The sequence below is a fragment of the Castanea sativa genome, chromosome 7 (assembly GCF_040712315.1).
Source record: "Castanea sativa cultivar Marrone di Chiusa Pesio chromosome 7, ASM4071231v1".
Lineage (NCBI taxonomy): Eukaryota > Viridiplantae > Streptophyta > Magnoliopsida > Fagales > Fagaceae > Castanea > Castanea sativa.
This window is the reverse complement of record NC_134019.1, coordinates 6,778,532-6,792,885: the sequence shown is the minus strand read 5'-3', so window position 1 is coordinate 6,792,885 and position 14,354 is coordinate 6,778,532. Positions and strand designations below refer to the sequence as shown.

Here is a 14,354-nt window from a genome sequence, read left to right as displayed (position 1 = left end):
TAACAAAAGACCCTCCATACTTAGTCTACCCTATATGTTTGAGGAGGTTGTTAAACCCGGACCGAACCGTAAAGTCCTACTGGGATAACCGGGAACCGTTCATCAAGAGGGTTCTTTAAACTCCAAGAACTGGCTTATGCAAGAAAGTCAATGAACTGTACCAACCGCAGTTGAACCTTCTGGATTTCAAAACCATAAACAGTTCTTACAAGTCAGACCGTTAAAGGTTTTTTTTTTTTGAAATTTTTTTGGTACTTACGGGCTCATCATCATTGTTGAAGGTTGAAACTTCAATCACCGTGAGACACTATCAGACTTAAGATCGCACCCCCATATTCCTATTCTTCTTCTCTGTCTTGCTCGCACTCTTTTTGCTCTCACCCTCTGTGTTTATGACGATACTATTTTTGCATTTTTTTTCCGCTAGAGTCTTCTTCTTTTTTGGTAAATGGAGTCTCCTTTTTTGCTGCTTCAACTCAGCCACTAAATATTTGCTCTACTGTCAACCACCAATGCTTTACTGTCAAGCACTTCTAGCTTTTGTATTTAACCCATTTTTAAATAGGCGGGCTTCCTAACTAGATTTTTTAATTGTATTTTAAAGTTGTATGTATTGTCCACAGGCTTAGGCTAGCTGATCAGCCTATTGTAGCCCATGAACTTATATTACTTTTTCTTTTAATAATGATCCTACCTGTTTTAATAAAAAAATAATAAAAAAAGGCGGGCATCTTATAGTATTCTTTTTTTTTTTTTTTAATTCATAAATGGTGGACTATTCAAATGGGCTTGGGCATAGAACTTTTTTTGATTGGGTTGTCAAATAGGCTTGGCCATGGGCAGACAGACCAATTTCATAAAATTAAAAATAAATATTATTGAGTACTCAAATGAGATTTGTCATGACTTACGAGCACCAACCAAATTATTTAGTGTGTATATATATATATAAAATTATTTATCCTTATTTTAGTTAAAATTTCAATTTTTACTAATTTAATATATTTTTTATTTTTTAAATAATTATTTAACTAATTATGACGTCATCACAGTTCGACATCGGTATAACCTCAAAAACCTTGAACCTTTTATTTTTACAATTCATTGAACGGTCTGGGTTTCAAAACCTCAATTTGAGCCCTCCAAGCTCTTGCTACCAATAAACTTCTTGGAGTCTTGTTTTCACTAACTTTCTGGATCCCGCAATTTAGCTCGATTGCATCTGTCACTTAATAGCTCCTTCCAATGCTTCCCAAAGGTACCAAAACTTGACTCAACACTCAGATTGGGTGAGGTAAGTGTTTGGGCTAAGAAACTCTCAAGGATGTAGAGATAGAGAGGTAGGAGTAGAGGAAAACCAAGAGAAAATGTGTAGATGATTGTGGGTATAATAATCTCTAAGTCTCAAGTGCTTTTGCTAGAGTTTTCTCTCTGAAAAGCACTCCTTACACTTCGTGGGTAATGAGAGTATATATAGCGTGGGTAAAGAATTTGGTAAAATACTTTTTTTTTTTGCCAAACAGAGAGTATTGTGGGTACCTCACGAGATGGTTTTTCTCACGAAGTACTCGTGAATTTTACAATCTGGCATGACTTTTCAGCTTTTAGTCGTGTGCTTCACACGTGGCCTATTGCGGGGTACTCTTCTCGCGAGCTAGTCGTGAACTACATTGATTCTTCGTTGAAGTTTGATTCTTCACCAATCTTTCACATTCATACCTTACAAATAAACTCACATAAATACAGGGAAATGATTGAAGAAAATACAATCAATTTTGGCACGGAATTAAAGCTAACAAAGGCTAGTTGGAATCACAACTTTATAGATAGGATTCAATCAAGGATAAAGTTAAGCTTGGACTTGGGGAGGGGGGGGGGGGACTTTTTAAAAAAAATAATATATTATTTTGTATTAATTTTAGCAATATTGTTCTATAAAATTATACTTTGCCCCCCTAAAATATTATTGATTCTTTTAAGAATAATACACTAATACTATAGTTACAAATTTTTCTATAATATTTTTATAAACTGTTAAGATAGCAAATTCTTATTGATTCGTATCTAAGCCTACTACTAATATCATTTTTTTAGTTACCAATAACTATTCACCACATCATTAATTTATGAAAAAATGTTTGTATCTTTAACATTTTCCCCCTTTTAAAGGTCATAAAAAATTTACAGATCTAAAATCTAAAACAAAATATACGAGTTCAAAAAAAATTAGCGCAGCAACAAAAAATACTAATAGCAAAACTAAAAAAATTAAGCCCAACCAACAAATTTTACCTAAAACAAATAACCCAGCCCTTTAAAAAATTTTAAATAAAATAATTTTGTCCTTACCTTGCAACAAACACATGCATCAAAGACAAAACACAAACAAAAAAAAAAAAAAAAAAAACCCTTAGCATTTATACAATACACAAGTTGGTGTAAATGAGCATATCGACTTGGCTACATCTTAGCCCTCCACATGGACTTTGGCTTGTGCCAATAGTGTGAATGCCATTGGAGGAAGAGAAGTATGTAGTCTGGCATGGACACCTAGCACTACCATGAGAGAGAATTCAACTCCTGATGATCAGATGTTGCAGGACACCTTTCATTGATTAGTATGAGTTTGGACCACTGCCAAGGACATGTGTAATGTCCTCAGGCCTCACACTTAATTTCCCTCTCCTCCTCTTTGCTTGTCCTTCATGATAGTTGTGGGCGCAAGCGCCCGCAACGGGTCTTTCTTTTGGGAAGTATGCCTTGGCCTAAGGTGAACCATGGCGAAATGTGTAAATGGAGTCGTCACCTATATTAGGTCTAATAACCTTAAACTTAAATTCATTAATGGACAAAACGTACATTACACCTTTCAAGTTTCAACAATGTATGGTGCTTAATTAATAATGGTTGAATAACTAGACATTTACAAACCATCTCCAATATCACAACATTCAAATAGACTATTGGCAGCCCAAGTAAGCACCAATGCAAGCAGTCATTATAACGGTTATTTCAAAATAACAAACTGCTTTTGCTTCCTTGACTCGGATATTGCACTCCCAAAACATAAAAAATAAAAGTCGCCTTGACTCGGATGGTGTCTCTTGGTGTTTCTAAATAAAACTTTCAAGGGGTTCAAATTTGATAAATCATCTTTCACCAAATATCGATTTTTTTTTTTTTTTTTTTTTTTTTAAGTTATACATATGCAGTGGTGAGTATGCAAAAATATTTAAAGCTATTTTTAATTTTTTAGGATCCAAAACATTTTTTTTTTCAATTATTCTTAGTTATTTAATACCTCCACAACTTTTTTTGGCTTCCCTCCTTAACACCCCAATTAATTATCCTCGCCAATTATGTTATTCATCTCTCCATGTCAAACAGGATCATTTTCCCTCTTTTTTTTTTTTTTTTTCTTTTCTTTTTAAGATATGCTACATTCACAAAAATTTTACAATAAATTCTAAATGACAAGTGTTAAACATAAGATTCACTTTGAAACAAAGACTACAACAAACGACACCGTTTATGATAAAAGATTGGCCCAAAACTATATTGTCTCGTCGAAGGACACACACATGGATAAATCAAAAGATCACACATGAAATAACTAAATCACATGACGTCATTTTACTAAAGGCTGTGCATAGATCAAAACACGTCATCTTTTTGTTTCCTTTTTTCTTTTTCTTTTTCTTTTTTGGTTTAATCTAAAGATCCCTTTGTTTTCCTTTCCATAAGATTTTTTGTGTTTGGTTCCACGGAAAATATTTTCAAGTGTTTGATTACATTCTTCAAAATGTTATCATATTTACCACTTGCTATTTTCTTATCTCTCAAACACATATTTAATAAAAAATAAAAATTTTAGATTAAAAGAAAACTATGATTAGGGATTGGTGGTGGCGACCAAGGACATTAGTGGAGTGTAGTGGTTGGGTGACAGACAGTTGGAGGTGGCGTGGTTGTTTGGTTGATAAATTTTGGGTGAGGGAGAAAGTGGTTTATTGAAAATGTAAGCATAAATTAATTTTTGCAATAAGTGCCCTTATTTTATGGTTAAGCGGGAAACAATTTTCGGTTGATCAACATTTTTCGTCGCTCCAAACATTTGTAAAGGCAAAAAATATTCAAAAATCAATTCATGTTGAACCAAACATAAAAATTTGTAAATTCTAATCCTTTGGTAGAGGATTTGAAACCTAAGCCTCCTCTCCTTTTCTTATTTTTCTTTCTTTTATTTATTATTTTGAAAAAAAAGTATTACTAAACTACACACACACACACACACACACACACACACACACACACACACACATATATATATATATATATATATTTCAACCCTATCCATGCACACCTCGTATAAACCTAAATCTCTAAATATAAAATGAAAAGAATTTATTTTTGAAAAGGAATAAATGTTTTTACTAATATATATATTGAAAAATGATAGAGTTTAGCTACAAAATTGGTTGTAGTTTAAGGCTACAACCTTATTCAATATCCTTTTATTAGAGGTGAATTTTGACGAATCTACTATTGGATTATATTTTCTTTTTATATCCTCCATGATTGCAAAATTTTTAGAAAATTAAAAATCAATAGCTATGTCATCAATAAATTGTTTAAATTGCAAGTTTTTGTAATTTAAAATTATGCATAAAATATAATTTTATAGATGATATAGTAAATAATACCCGATTGACACAAAATTTGACATGTGTATTAAGAGCATAAAGAACATACAATTTAACGGTTAGATTTTCAAAATATGTAGTAATATTTATTTTATTGAATAAGATTGTAGTCTTAGGCTAAAACCAATTTTGTAGCTAAACTTTGTCTATTGAAAAATATGTCAATATTGTCGGCACCATCGAGGGATTAACCAATGTCATCGTGCCAATTGGAGTCCAATTTTGCGCTACGTGTTTATCTAATTTTTTAATTTTTTTGGCAAGTGAATTATTGAGTACTAAAATTGAAGAATTTAAATTCAATTAAATTCTAAATCATATATATAATGAGAAACCATTACATATTTTAAAAATGTATGATTTAAAAAATATGTAAGCTAATACCATGTATAGTTTGAACCTCTTCTAAAAAAATATATAATTTGAACTGTGCAATTGTAATTATTTTTAATTATACTTGTGTATATGCATGGGGTTACACACTAGTTTATAGGTAACTAAACAGTTTGTTTTTGTCACATTTGTATTTTATCAATAGTTCTATGAATATGACATAAAAGAAATCTGTGAATAAATCCAAAAAAGATTGGAAATAAATTCCAGTCTTAAATCCCTGCCTTATTGTATGAGTGGCTGAAAAAAATAATATTATAATTCTGTGATTAATTAAATCCAAAAGGACCGGAAAAAATTCCCCATTATAGAAAAGAGTATTTTTTAGTGATACAACAAAAATTTATAACAATTCATAATTGATAAAATTTGAATCCAAATATATGTTTGAATGTATATTTCTAATCCATTAAGTAACGATCTATAAGACCATATATTTACTTATTTTATTTAAACACATAATATGACTTGTTTAAACTTTAAAGTAGTGACCAAAACTACGCACAGACTATTTTTTTAATTATCACATAATTATAATGAATTGGTATAAAATAACTCCAACATATTTGAAGCCATTTTCTTTTAACAAAATTTTCAAATGAACATTCACATTATATTTGGGTAGGGGACACTAGATTGTGGTGGACCATGTGAAAGCCGAGGATGTTAGGAAATTGTTGTACAGGAAGACTTGAAAGTTTGACGACTGGACTTTGGCTCTTTGCTCATTTACTTGCACGGCAGAAGTTGACTTTGACTATGACTGGGTAGCATCTGCACCTTCACCTTCACCTTCATCTTCGCAATCTTATAATCCTATAAGAAACCCGGTTTCTGCGACTCTTGTAAAATGCGTTCAACTTGAGTTTATCAGGTACCATTTACTTTTTTATGAATACAAATGTTATTTCTCTCCATGGGTATTCATGCATATGTACAACTCTTACTTTTCCTTTTGCTTCTGCGGGAAAAAACTTGTCTTATGGTGCACCCACTTGAGAGTTTTGTTCTTGAAATAAATGAAAAATTGGTTGTATTTTTGTCTAATCTGTTTCCCATTTAATTATCCAGGGATCAAAATTCTGATTTTCAAGTAAAGTTTTCTGGGTCTATGCAAGTATGGATTTTATGAAGGTTGTCGCCACTGTATCACTTGTTATTCGTAGCCTTTGGAGTCAACTTCGGAACGGTGTAAGGTTCGTCTCTTTTGCTCAGCTTAATTTGTGTCGCCAATTTGAGCCTCTGAATCGTTTCAAATTAATTAATCATAATTTTTTTTCACTGTTTACAATTAGCTAGGTAGGATAGTTGCAGTAAAACATGGTAAATGTTGCCTTCACAAAATTATTGATTATAAAATACTCCTAACATTCTTGAACTACGTAGGCCATGTCTTATTTTTTTAGAAGACAAAATGGTTAGTTGTAAAGTGAAAATATAAAAATAAAAAATCAAACTTGGTAGGCTGGTACTCTTGCAAATAAGCAAGCATCTACCTTCCAAGAACTTTCTTTCGACTTATACTACTCAAAAATTGACCCTTCCCACTCTTGTGACTATCATTTTTCTTTTCCCACTCCTCATTGTTTATTTTCTACTCACCTTATCTTTTTTTGTCTTCTTTTTATTCAAGAGTTCTATCACACACACATAGATTCAATATATTTTCTTCACCTTTCATAATTTGCTACATCATAGAGCAAAAAAGTTGTGTAATAATTTGCGATTTTAGATTTTTTTTTCCTTTCTATTATTTCATTATCAGCGTCTCATAGAACCCTTTCACACTCTCTGATCTCATCTTTCTCACCTTCTTTTGTTTAGCCCTCTTTGACCTTCTCGCCATATCAAGCAAAACTTGTCTCTGCAAGTCAAGTGCTAAGCAACATATCACCTCCAGACCTACTCATTCCCATGATCAACTAAGATCAAGTACAGAGGAGTCGAGCTAATAAGGCCATCTCTTTATTTCCACCCGGAATTAGTATTTTGGCCGGCACACCAGTTCAAGCGGGTGCAGGTCGGAATTTGAAGTGAGACGTACCCCTTATTCTAGATGATCGATCTACCCACTGGAACAACAATGGGAGGGGATTTTCAATCTTTAACATTTTCCTTGGAAACACAAAAAAAAAGAAAAAAAAAGAAAAAAGCAAATTAAATGGCAAAATATGTTGCCATAATTTGATAGCTACAATAGGACAATGAAATTTAAATCTTGGTCATTTTCTTTAAAAATATTATAAAATATCTGTAAGTTATAGGACTTTAATAACTTTTTTCTCCTTTACTTATGCGTTGACGCTTGGCAATTACATTTTTCCTCTTTTTAATTTTTTGGCCAGAAGTTTAAGCTATTTAGTTACTTCTAAATTAGTTACTATTATTATGGAGTCATCGATGTGTTTGTATAACAATATTTGTTTCCTGTAAATTTGGATTTGAGAGTTTAAATCTAGTACCTATTTGCATAGTTTGAGAAGGCAACGATTGGATTTGGGCCAAATCCACCAAAGGATTTAAAACCCAAAATCCTTAGATTTTAAATAATGTCCAACTCTTGGAATTTAAGTCATAAAGTAGGTTTTGAGTGTGTTTTGATCATTTTGAAAGTTTAAAGATTATTTTGATAATGGGAAGGTTTGAGAACACTTTGATTGTGGTCTTTCACTGACCAAATTTTATGTTTGCCATGTATTTGTTCAGTAATTACGACATCGAGAGGCAACCTCACAAGGATGGTGGTGGTGATTCATCGTCAAACAGAACGAGGACAAAGACAATTATTGACCCACATGGAAAATTCTTACAAAGGTGGAATATAATATTTGTATTGTCGTGTGTGATCGCAATATTATTGGATCCCTTGTTCTTTTACCTTCCCGTGATCAATGGAGACAGAAAGTGCATTGAATTAGACAAAAGGTTGTGGACCAGAGCTCTCTTTTTGCGATCATTCAACGATATGATTTACCTAATGCATATCATATTACAATTTCGTACTGGTTTTATAGACAAGAAACTTCAGAAACTTGGAAGGCCTGCGTTAATTACAGATTCTTGGAAAATAGCTCAGAGGTATTTGTGGCCGTACTTCCTATTAGACCTTCTAGTTATTCTTCCCATCCCACAGGTATACTTCTGTTTAACTATAATGTTTATATAGAGAATTATTATTTTCACCTCCTGTTGTAATTAGGCTAACAAAAGAGCATTCACACAAATTCACACCTAGTGCATGTTCTTTATATTTGCATAAATTCACCTGCGATGACTATAACTCTCAGTAAAAAAATTAACATGATTACCTATTTTAAAAATATAATTGTTGGATTGCATGTTTTTTATATTTTTAACACATAAGTCAAATTTTATACCAATTTAATATTATCTACTATTTAATTAATAAACTTATTTTTTATGCATATATAATAATAGACTACAAAAATTTGATTGATAATATAACTGTTAATCTTTGATCTTACAAAAATATTGATAATATCTCATCTTATGATATTAATAAAACTCCATACAATTAATATTCTGCCATGGTCTAGACGTTGATCTAGACTTCTATCTATTAAATTTATTCCCGTGTAATAATTTTATTTATTATTAAGAGGCATAGATGGTTTTATCAATTTTCATGTATTGGCTTGGAGGAATTTTTTTTCTAAACTATTTTCTTTTATGAACTTTTCCCATTCTTAATAGAACATAGTGATTGGTTTTAATTTTTAATTTTTAAAGATAAGGAATAATAAATTATTTCTTTTATAAGAATTGCCAAATTAATTTTTCAACAAGGAAAATAATTTTCCTTCAATACTAAAAAACTTCAAACAGTCTATTAAGTGAAAAGGAAAAGTTTTAGACTATTTCCAACTCAGAATTATCTTTAAATTAACATTGTCCTATGCATAATTACATTTATTCATTAACTGTAAACACTAGTGTAATCTTTCAGGTGGTAACTTCATGGATTTTTTCAGAAATGGCACAAACGAAATCTTCAAATAAAATAAAGTTGTTCAACTCTTTTGTTCTGTTACAATATGTGCCAAGAATTCTCCCAATCTACCTATCCTGGAAGAAACTGATAAGAAGTAACGAGAAAATTGAAAAAACCATATGGTTTAAAGCTGCACTGAACTTCTTTCTGTATCTTCTTGCTGGCCATGTAAGTTTGATTACATATACAGATTTTATATAAATTTAACCTTGACAGTTTTCGAATGTTATCTATGTTTTGATGGTACATTTGATAAAAATTTAGCCCTTGAAGGAACCATCCTCGGCAAATCTTAATTTTATATTGCAGTACAATATAAATCATAATTGTCGAATGCTATTATTATTATTATTATTATTATTATTATTATTATTATTATTATTATTATTATTATTCATTTTTTTTAGTAGTAGTAGTAGTGGTAGTTTTAATTTTTGCAAGTACACGGATTAAACCTCTAGTGCTAACGTCTTGAGAATTCTCACTAATCAATACCTTAAGCATAACAGGTTTTTAAATTGGTAGCCTAGCATTTGTTTTGGAGTAGACAGTTGTAGACCAATTATTCTATAGTAGAAGATTTTATTGAATTAGGTCCTGTGATTTTTTCATTCTCATTTGAGGGATTTCACATAACAATTTGGTATCTTGATTGTGAGTTTGCATGTTGAATTTTTTGTTTTTGTTAATTATTGTGTTTGGATAGTTTTACTTGGAATGCCTATTGAATTTGCACAAAAGCTAAAATTAAAATAATTTCTTTGCATGTGTTGTATTTATTGCTATTTTTCCCAACAGTCTATACGTAATAGCACTTTATATATCTAAGACTAACAATATGTGATCCCATGGCTTAACTTCAAAAGTAGTTTTCTGGTCATGAAAGTTTAGAAGAGAATCTATTTTTTCTCTTTTAGAATGATTATTAAGTATTACTTCTTTCTTTTGTTTTTATTGTAAAAACAAAAATCATATAAAGGAATTCAGCAGAAGTTTTATTTAATATCAGTTTAGAAATAACTTATTTAACTTTTTTTTTAATCTTTTACTGAAAGTATACTAAAATATATTTGCATTTTGAAAAAAAAAATAAAAGAGAATATTTAAAAATAAAAGAGGTTTTAAAAAGTTGTATATAAAAATTAGCTTTTTATTTATTTATATTTTTAGAATGGCATAAATTAAACTAACTTATAAGCTAGTTCTAAACATACATTTAATTTCTCTCTTATTGTTAGGACAAAAAACTTTACCTTTCAACTAATTGAAACCACTGTTATTGTTGTTTCGTTATAATATGTGCAGAATATAATGATGTTTAATGAGATGCTGGTTTTTTTAGGTATTGGGAGCCTTTTGGTATTTTTTCTCTACTCAACGAATGACAGCTTGTTGGCATAAATATTGTGAAAGACATACTGGATGTGTCCAAAGTTCTTTCAACTGTGACCTCAATGAAGGAAATCACACATTTCTTAATAATGTTTGCCGTATAAATAAACCAGATGCAAAGCTATTTGATTTTGGAATATTTCTTGAAGCCCTTCAATCTGGTGTGTTGGAATCCACGGATTTTCCACAAAAATTATTTTACTGTTTCTGGTGGGGCTTGCAAAATCTGAGGTTTGTACACAAATTAGAATCTTCTGTTTTATATTAAGCAACTCTTAAATTTGAGGTTTGCGTTGTCGAGTCATACTTTGTGCTTTTAGTTATAATTTTTCATATTAGCATCTCAACTCATACATTGTAGTTGTGCCTGTTTTGCAGTTCACTTGGTCAAAACCTTCATACAAGTAACTATATATGGGAAAACTGCTTTTCACTTTCCGTTTGTATCTTGGGCTTGTTGCTCTTTCTCTATTTTTTGGGAAATTTACAGGTTAGTACCCAAGGGCCAACGTTTTTTCTTCTCGTATTTACATTCTTTTTAAAAGGTTTAACGCTTTTAGTTGTATAATTATGAATTGAAAATATTTTAGGGAGAAATAGAGGGTGTATATATGTTTCTAGATAGGAAGTAAAGGAAATAGATACTTAACATTGCCTCAATCCAATGGGGTATTGAATTTATTTATTTATTTGGTTATTTAGTCAAAACCCAATGAAAAATGGTACAAGCAGCACAAAAGTATTAACATACATAAGATCTTTTCTATATTGAATTCTTCTAGTATCACAAACAAACTCACAATTTTTGTCATAATTTTTTTGTGGCAAACTTTGACCGGCTTCTTATTATTTTTTAGTAAGTCTACTACTTTTTATCCATTAATCACAGTCACATGAAGAGTCATAGCAAAATGTGTGTGTTTTTTTTTTGGTGATACTAGATTTTTTGTTCCAATTCCTCCAAGCCTCACCAAGGAATTTCGTAAACCAGTCAATAATTTATTATCGTTCACAAACCAAGTCCTAATGCTATTGTTTTTTAAATTCCGAAAAGGGAGAAGTATTAATTAACTTGAAGGTTGATCTTAGGTGTTTCTCAACTTTAGGGCCATAATTAAGTGGCACAATGTGATGCTCTAAAATTGTTTTGATTTTTTTTTAAATAAAAAAAATTTAAATGGATGCATTCTGTTATATATTTTAGGCAAATCGAGCTTACGTGTAGAATTGGCAGATGTATATGCAGTTGGAAACTTCAAGATCAGAAGAGGTACACATGAAGATGAAATCAAAAAAACGAACAAAACAAAAGGAACAAATAGAATTGTGGATTTCCAAACACCATCTCCCTAGTGAAATGAGAAAGCCAATTATAGATGACATGAATCAGAGATTTAAAGAAGATGAAGATGTTTACTTGGAGAGCCTTCTTCCTAATCTTCCTGGGGAACTTCAGAATAATGTAAAGGAGCATATCGGCCTAAAGCGACTAAAAACTGTGAGTTTCTTCGCCTCTATAAATATGGTATATAACTATCAAGAGCCTATAGCACAATTAATACTTTTTTGTGTTTCCATTAAAAATGTCTAAAAATCAAATCTCCATTCTCCAACTATCGAATTATAAAAAATATTTGTGTAATTGATTGCCCTATTAACATGAATGGTATTACAAATTTCATGCCAAACATTAAAAAAGGTAAACATGATCAATATAATAATGGTTTTATTATCACAAAAAAGCAGCTCCTACGGCTTTATTATAGGCACAAGGTAGTGTAAAACAATAGTTTTTCTCAGGTTCTGTCGAAATAATGACATGTGAGTTTTGTACGTAATAACAAGATGCTATATTTTGAGGTTTTGATTGTTTTACATTTAGTAGTGTCCACACAATTTTGGATATCAAATTTCAAAATCTGAGGATATTGTGTGAAGTTTGTGTAAATTAGGGAGGGTAGAACAACGATTTTTCTATATTATGTACAAAAATTCAAGAAAGTTCGATCTAAATCTAAACTCTCATGTATTGAAGTAAATACATATAATTTAATCGAAGAGGTATTTGACAAGTGTGCGATCGTGTGTCTAATTTGATACATGTAGAATAATACTGTAAGCAAAAATGTAAATTTTAATAAGCATTCTTATTCGATCAGTACTAATTGTTACAAACCTTCAAACCCCTTAATTAATGAATTCATCTAAATTATTTATTTATATAAATTTTTTTTTTCTGAAACACATATTGATTGTTTAAGATGTGGTTTAATTTAGGTAGAAGTGCTTCGAGGAATGGAAGAGCAAATGTTGCGTACGATGTGTCACAGTCTGAAACCAATGTTCCACAGCGAGCACAGCTATATTATTCGAGAGAGAGATCCAATCGATGCGATATTCTTCATTACGGATGGCATTGCATGGACCTATACAAATACAACCAGCACTAATAATGGCGAAGAAGGAACTGTCCTCACACAGGCTGAGCGTCTTGTAGAAGGTGAGTACTTTGGAGAAGAACTTTTGGAATGGGTTCAGAAATCCACAGCCTCAAGGAACAACCGATCCAAACTCCCAGTTTCATCAAGAACTCTCAAAGCCCACACAAAAGTAGAAGTTTTTGCTCTAATGGCACAGGACTTGAAGCAAATATTGCATTCTAAGTTGTCTAGTTTAGGCCCTGAGCAGTTGCCATCGGCGGCAGCTTCGGTTGTACAAAGAATCTGGCGCTGCAAGCACCCGAAGACTGAGGATAGCGTTGGTGGTTCAACAAAACTTCAGAATAATGCTGTTGTTAAATCCAAGAAGGCAGCTTCTATTTTACTACCACCTTGTTACCGGCTTACCACTAATCCATAGACTGATCATAGCTCCAGAAGTGCCTGACATTAATTGTTGTTGCAAAGCAATAGGTTTTTTTATTTTTTTTAATATTTAATTAAGAAAGAAATGGTTTGTTTTGAAAAGAATAATCTGAGTGTGAAATAACAAACTTGAGTGATTGTAGTAATTTTTTTTTTTATCCAAGTGATTATAGTAAAATTAGGAAAATATGAATATGCATGTGAAATGATAAAGTGTTTGATGCGAAACTTTATGTTTACCCTTTTAAACAAATTGTAGTAAATGTTGTGCAAATTTGCAAAAAGTGTACAATATTTACCACTTTTTGTAAATATGTATAATATTTGCTACTTTTTATTGGTATATAGCATAAATTTATATTATACCGTATAATACAGTACAATATAAATTTATACTATATACAAATAAAAAGTAGCAAGTATTAATTATAGTAAATAGTTTGTAACTCATGCATGGGATGCACAAAATATGGGTGTCTAATGTTTTTTTTTTTTTTTTTTTTTAATGAATAATGCTTTTAAAAAAATGGTAGAAATTTTTATTGATAATAAAACTATATCCTTTGAGTATAAATCTTTATTATATTGATCGCTTCCATTAAGAAGGATGGACCACATCAATCCATTCGGACCATTCCACTCAAGCGTGGAATAAATATTACATTTACATGCATAGTGGGCAGGAGCCCTATCAACTTGCTTTATAATAGATGGGACACTAACAAAGCTCCAGTACTCACTTTGCATGTTTTGTGCACCTGCCTCTAGCGTCTTCAAGAACCATTTACCAGAAGATAAAAAAATAGGATTGGTGGTGTTCATAAGTCGCAGTCCAGCTGCAAGAGTTCCTTCAAAAACAATCTTTTACATACCACAATGCCTTTCACAGTTTCACTCGCTACATCAATGGCGTGAACCACAGCTAGCTAGTGACTTGTACGCACCTTATTTGGCTCAATGAGGGTTCATACGTATCATATGATATGTATT

General features: G+C 31.2%; 1 protein-coding gene across 3 annotated transcripts; it reads left to right on the top strand.

Annotated features, from left to right (window-relative positions):
* Window positions 1-5,856: 5,856 nt before the first annotated feature.
* LOC142643744 (cyclic nucleotide-gated ion channel 1-like) lies at window positions 5,857-13,555 on the top strand. 3 transcript variants are annotated; one of them, XM_075818456.1, is made up of 8 exons: window positions 5,857-5,970; window positions 6,168-6,292; window positions 7,803-8,229; window positions 9,064-9,276; window positions 10,451-10,731; window positions 10,879-10,990; window positions 11,735-11,998; window positions 12,778-13,555. In XM_075818456.1, exons 2-8 carry the CDS (start codon window positions 6,216-6,218, stop codon window positions 13,357-13,359), a joined length of 1,956 nt encoding a protein of 651 aa, XP_075674571.1. In that variant the 5' UTR covers window positions 5,857-5,970; window positions 6,168-6,215; the 3' UTR covers window positions 13,360-13,555. The 3 variants fall into 3 exon arrangements, with proteins under 3 accessions (XP_075674571.1, XP_075674572.1, XP_075674573.1); XM_075818457.1 differs by lacking the exon at window positions 5,857-5,970 and having other exon boundaries at window positions 6,173-6,287; window positions 12,778-13,554; XM_075818458.1 differs by lacking the exons at window positions 5,857-5,970; window positions 6,168-6,292 and adding an exon at window positions 6,906-7,116 and having other exon boundaries at window positions 12,778-13,554.
* The last annotated feature ends 799 nt before the right edge of the window (window positions 13,556-14,354 follow it).

Excerpts from the sequence above, each read along its gene's own strand:
- LOC142643744 (XM_075818456.1), top strand. The coding sequence starts at position 6,216 with ATGGATTTTATGAAGGTTGTCGCCACTGTATCACTTGTTATTCGTAGC. Across the intron at positions 8,230-9,063 it reads TTATTCTTCCCATCCCACAG|GTGGTAACTTCATGGATTTT; the intron begins GTATACTTCTGT and ends GTAATCTTTCAG. Across the intron at positions 9,277-10,450 it reads TGTATCTTCTTGCTGGCCAT|GTATTGGGAGCCTTTTGGTA; the intron begins GTAAGTTTGATT and ends TGGTTTTTTTAG.